The sequence below is a fragment of the Aedes aegypti genome, chromosome 1 (assembly GCF_002204515.2).
Source record: "Aedes aegypti strain LVP_AGWG chromosome 1, AaegL5.0 Primary Assembly, whole genome shotgun sequence".
NCBI lineage: Eukaryota > Metazoa > Arthropoda > Insecta > Diptera > Culicidae > Aedes > Aedes aegypti.
In genome coordinates, this window is record NC_035107.1 from 61,091,810 (window position 1) to 61,098,041 (window position 6,232).

At 39.8% G+C, this 6,232-nt stretch overlaps 1 protein-coding gene across 3 annotated transcripts in view; it reads left to right on the top strand.

Moving 5' to 3' along the window:
* The window catches only part of LOC5568968 (protein kibra), a 138,905-nt gene extending 133,615 nt beyond the window's left edge, over nucleotides 1-5,290 (top strand). For all 3 annotated transcript variants that reach the window (XM_021837307.1, XM_021837303.1, XM_021837317.1), the window contains exon 9: nucleotides 36-5,290. In XM_021837307.1, coding sequence (XP_021692999.1) covers nucleotides 36-249 — 214 coding nt within the window. In that variant the 3' untranslated portion in view covers nucleotides 250-5,290. The remainder of the gene's footprint in view (nucleotides 1-35) is intronic.
* Nucleotides 5,291-6,232: the final 942 nt, after the last annotated feature.

A 6,232-nucleotide genomic window follows, 5' to 3' on the forward strand; every position in this document is an offset into this window, starting at 1 on the left:
CCCTTAGATCTAACCCGAACCCATCTACTCCACAGGGAAAAGATGGCCTTCTTCACCCGCCGTGGAGTCTCGGTGCCGGAGCTCCCAGCGGACATCCTGCAGCAGGACGATAGCGAAGAGCTGTCGTCCAGTGCGTGCAATTCCCCGAGCAAACCGGTCGAACCGAGCGGGGAACCGTCCGGCTCCACCAGCCGCGGTTGCCAGTTTTCCTACGACGACGTCGATCGAACCTACGGAGTGCAGGTGTAACAATTCGACACCTGCTACCCAACAAACAATTCGGAACATGACAAATGTTGGCGCGATGCGTCAGCACTCACACAAACACACACACAAACCAGAAACAGGCTGGAAACAGAACACATACAAATCAGAACACACAAACCTTTTCTTGTAAGGGGGATAGATTGGCCACAAAACAGGGGTTTTCGATTAACTTTTAGTAGGATGAGGACGAAGGATTTAGGAGAAGCCAAACTCTGCGCTTTGTTCTGCGAACCAAAGCTCTACGTGCATTTACGAGATAAGATTATGTTTTAGAAAAAAGAAGAAGGAGGAGAGATGGTAAAGAAGATACACGGCGAAATAGCCTACGATTCTAGGCTAGGGACAGTCACCTAGTACTGCGCTACTTCTGCTACTACTACAACTACTTCTAGTACTGTCTGTATAGAATTTTTTTTAACGCTGGGATAGGAGTTGTCCGAATCGTTGCGGCGACGAGGATGGCCCCGGAGGGGGGCATGGGATTAGGAGCGAGGGACTGTTTTTATTTTATCTCCGATGAAGCTTGCGATTTTAGCCAGTGAGAGCGAGAGGAGTACGAGGGAGCGGTGAGTGAGCGGGATAGCTATAGGGGGTAGTGTGAGAAGGGTAGGGATATATGAATGTTATTTTCGTGACTGACTGAGAGACCGGTGGAGTCAAGGTGGAATGTGCAATAACTTTGTAAATATATTTAAAAAATGGAACAGCAGAATGGGTGCGGTTGGGAGGATGTGTGCGATAGGGAAGTTTATAGGAAGAGGTATATTTTAAATTAGCACGTGAGAAAGAGATAGGGAATAGAGCGATGTTCTATGTTTTCCGAGAGAGCGGTTCTGGTACGAGTAGAGAAGGTTCGTTTGAAGGGTAGTGCAGGAACAACAACAAATATCCTAAAAAATGTTCGAAGCACCCCGAAAGGTACAATTAAGAATATCCCCGAGGGGTTTTTTTTTAAATTACCCCGACAGGTTCCTCCAAAAATTCATTCAGGATATTCCTCCTAAGGTTGTAACATAAACATGATTCCAGGGATGTCTTGCCGGAATTCTTCGAGGACCTTTTCGAGGTTTCTGCTTAGGTTTTCCCGAGAGTTTCTTCTACGAGCTCACTCGATAGGTTACTCTAGAAATATCCCCGGAAATTTATTCCATTTATTCTCCTGAGGGATACCTTCAAGAGATGCCGTAAGGTTCATCCAACAATCTATGTAGCCCCCAAAGAAGTGTTTCTAGAAATAAGGATGAAACTTGAACGTATTTATAGGGGAGCTCTTTCACATCGAATTCATCCAAAGGACGACAGAAGGAATTCTCGAGAAAACTATTCGAAGACAGCTCTTGGGAATGTCCTTGAGGCATTTTCCACATAAATTTACCTGAAGAATTTCCTCCGGGAGAACCCTCGAAAGAAGTTTTCCATGAATATTCTTCGATCCTTTGAGTAGTTTTCTCAAGTGATTACGAGACTCGTCGAATATTTTCCTTTATTGTTTAGGATTTTTTTTATCAAAATTTTTCAATCCACGAAGCACCCCGAAAGGTACAATCAAGAATATCCCCGAGAGGGTTTTATAGAAATTACTCGTAGAGGTTCTTTCAGAAATTAATTCAAGACATTGCTCTAAAGATTTCAGCGGAAAATTTTCGTGAAAATTCTCCTCAGCAATTCCTCTAAGAAATGTAAAGCTTCTCTCCAAAATACTCTCGGGAGATAGTCCCATTTAAAATCTCGTTAAAAAGATAGAAAAAAATAAAAAAAATCCCCCTCATGGGCTCTTTTAGGATTGCCCCTAGAGGTTTTTCTCGGATATCCCGTGGAGGGTTGTTTCTAAGATTCTCTCCTTAAAACATTTTCTAAAAGTTTTCTTTTAGAAATGCTTCTAACCAAATCTTTAAGAAATTCGTCCGAGAGTTTCTTCAGAATGATTCCTTTGAAAGTATCCCATGGAGTTCTACGATAAAGGATTTAAACAGCTTTATCCAAGTCATTCATTTAGAGTTTCCTACAAGAGGCTCCTAGAAGAGTTCCCAAGGGGGGTTTATCTAAGAATTTTCTTGAAGGATTCCTTCAAGATTCATTCATACTTTGTCTCCCGAGAGGTAATTATAGCATCCCCTATGGGGGTGTTACACGAATTCCCTCGATGGATTCCCCTTAGAACCCTATGAAGAAATTTCATTAACAATTCTTCTAATGGTCAGATATGCCACAGGAATTTCATCAGGAGCTGCATAAATTATCCTTGAGGGATTGTGAAATTAATCCTTAGAAATTTACGCTCAGTGGTCCCTTTAGTACCCTGAAAGGTACAACTAAGAATATCCCCGAAGGGGTTTTATAGAAATTACCCCGAAAGGGCCCTCCATAAATTCAATCAAGACATTCTTCCAAAGATTGTAGTGAAAAATTCTTCGTAAATATGCTTTCAGGGGTGTCTTGCTGGAATTCTTCGATAACTCCTTCAAGGTTATTTTTTTAAATTTCCCAGAGAGGTTCATTTAGGAGTTCACTCGACTGATAATTCGACTGATTCTCCCTAAGGTTTTCAGAAGTTCTCCTGAGGTATTCTTCGAAGAAATACCATAGATGGATCATCGAGTGGTGTCTCCGAAAATTTAGATGGAACTTGAATATGTTTATAGGGTAGCCCTTTCACAACATGATCATGCAAAGGACGACTCCAGTAATTTACACGAAGGAATTAATTTTCTCAATAATTCACTCCAAAGGTTACATTGAATTCTATCAGAGTTTTTTTTTCGTAGCATTTCTCCAAAGGATTCCTCCATCGGTTCAAGGCTTTTTCCAGAAATGCTCTCGGAAGATTCCCTCAGGAAATGCTACAAGGTTCCCCTAAGGCGTTCTTCTGAAAATCCCAGGAACCCCTGGGGGATTTTCCAACAACTTTCAACATATTTGGTGAATTCTTCTGAGAGACTGTTGGAAAAAATCTGTGAAGAGGCTCTTCTATCAATCGTTCTGGTTCATTCTTAAAAAGTATTCTTCAAAAGGTATCACCCAACTATTGCCTCGAGAAATTTCTTCAACCAATATTTAAACGTGTTCGTCAAGGTATACCCGCATACTATTAACCAGAAACTAATGTAACAATAATACAAGTAGGGTAAACTTCTAGGAATCCTTTTGAAGGATTTCTCTGAACTATCTCTGCAAAACTTTTTCATCGATCGTTTTGAAGCCTTCAGAAATTCTCTTGAGCAATTTTATAGAGTTTCTTTCCAAAATATTCTCGGGGAATTCCTAATAAAATCTTCCCGAGGGGCTTCTTCAGGATTCTCATGGATATCATGTGAAGGATTGTGTCTGAGAATTTTGAGAAAATATTCCATGAAGGTACTCAAAGTGTTATTAGAATTCTATCGGAGATTTTTTTTTTTTGAGAATTTCCCCGAAGAATTCCTCTATCGATTGGAAGGTTTCCTCCAGAATTTACCTTAAAAGATTGAAGAATTCTTCCGACGGTTGCCTGAAACCTTTTCCAACAATTTCTCCCATTCTTCTGAGGAACTGTTTGAGAAAATCTGTGGAGGATATACTTCTAGGAATCGGTTTTGAAGGATTTTGTTTAGAAATGTATCTGAAACCCTGTTCCATCAATTTTTTCTAAAGTTTCCTCCAGAAATAGTCCTGTGCAATATCTCTAGATAGTGTCATAAAATTCATTCAGCTGATATTCCTGAAAAATCTCCCCGAGGGGCTTCTTCGAGATTTTCCCGAGAGAGACACCTCTTTGATATCCTGTGAAGGATTGTTTCCAAGAAAATTTGGAGGTGCTTCAAATATTCTACGTAAATTTCTCTGGAATTCCATCCAAAGAATACCACCAGCTTCGAAAATTTCCACCAAAAAAATGGACTTCTCCCAGAACTCAACGGAATTCCTTTAAAAAATCCCGCCGAGGGGCTCCTTAAGATTTCCCCGAGAGGTTTGCCTCGAATGTCCTAAGGAAGATTGTTTCTAGGAGAATTCTGAGGTGCCTCAAAGAGTGTATCACCGTAGGACAGCGCCAGCTTTGAAAAATTCCACTAAGAATGTATAAAATGTACTTCTCCAAAAATTCAACAGAATTCCTTCAAAAAGACCCTAGCCCCCCTTAAGGTTTCCCCGAGAGGTTTCTCTTGGTAGTCCTATGGAGGATTGTTTCTAGAAAAGTTTTGAGGTGCCTCAGAAAACTACGAAAACTTCTTTTGGAATTCGCCCTGGAGTATGCCACCAAAGGATACAATCAGCATTGGAAATTTACACCAAGAATTTATAAAAATAGACTTCTTCCAGGATTCAACAGAATCCCTTTAAAAAACCCCCTTAGGTTCTCCCCTAGAGGTATTTCTTGGAAATCCTATGGAGGATTGTTTCTAGGAAAACTCAAAGGTGCCTCAAAATCTCTACGAAAACATCTCTGAGAATTCTCTTAAGAGTATGCCATAAAAGAATGCAACAAGTTTCAAAAATTTCCACCAAGAATTTATGAAATGCACTTCTCCAAGAATTCAACGGAATTGCTTTGAAAAATCCCCCCGAGGGGCTCCTTAAGATTCCTCCAAGAAGTTTCTCTCGGATATCTTTTGGAGGTTTGTTTTTAGGAAAGTTCTGAGGTGCCTCAAATTCTCTACGAAAATTACCACCAGATTTGAAAATTTCCACAAAGAATTTATAAAATGGACTTCTCCAAGCATTCAGCAGAATTCTTTTGAAAAATACCCCCGAGGGGCTACTTTGGGATTTCCCCGAGAGGTTTCTCTTGGATACCTATTGAAGGCTTGTTTCTAGGATGTTTCTGGGAATTTGCTAAGGAGTATGCCTACAAGCATACAACAAGGATACTACAAGCTTTTATCCCAAAAGCTGTGCCCATAAACTTGTTTGGAGATTTTCATGAAAAATTTCAAAAAAAATCCTTAGAATGCTTTACAAAGATTCCGGAAATTTTCTCGAAAGGTTTTCCAGGGGTTCATCTGACTGGCTCCTTCAAAAACTTTCTCAATGCATTCCTTTAGAGGAATCATACAGTTTTAAATCGATAAAAACTTTCAAAACTTCTTTCAACAGTTTACTTTAGTTTCATCAAGAAAGTTCTGAAGGTTTCTTAGAGATTCATCCAAAATTGCCCCTAAGAGGTTCCTCTGAGAATTTTCCCGAGGAGTTTCTACAGGAATCCTCCGAAGAACGGGTTCTCAACGAATTATTGCCTTCAAAAACACTTTCAATAGACTTCTGGATAGATATCTCCAGAATTTTCAGTAGTGGCATTCTTACGAACATCCCAGAGGTTTGTTTTTCTAGGTAAAAAGATTATTTCAGTTTTTTTTTTTTTGAGAAATTTGTTCCAAAACTCTTTTAACCGATTCGTACAGGATTAATCGAAGAGATTCTTCCAGAATTTCCTCTTTCTGCAAGAATTTCACCAGAGAGTTTGCCTAGGACTTGCTTAAAAAATTCCTTTAAAAGGTTTCTTAACAATTTCAATCGAAAGCTGCCCTCAAAAACGTGTAAAGGTATTTGAGGAGTTTCTCCATCAAAATACTCTTCCGAGAGCAGTTTTTAATTTATCCAAGAGATTCGTTCATACAGTTAACTCTCCCTTACTCGATATTTCGTATCTCGATATCGAGTTAAAGAACCATAGTAAAAGTTGGTTTTCATGGCTAACTCGATGGTACCTTGAATCGCAGTTGCATTGGTTTTGTGCTCTGTAACTCGATGGTCCCTTCAATATCGAGTAAGGGAGAGATGACTGTAATTTGTCCCCCGAGAGGTTTTTATTGAAATTATCCCCTTGGGGGGTTTTCTACGAATTCTTTCGATGAGTCCCCATTAGAACCCTATCACGAAATTTCATTAATAATTATACTAACGGTGGTTTCCTACCACAGGAGCTGCCGAAATAATCCTCAAGGGATTGATGGGATAATCTTTAAGAGTGCCCCCTCAGAAATATTTTCGT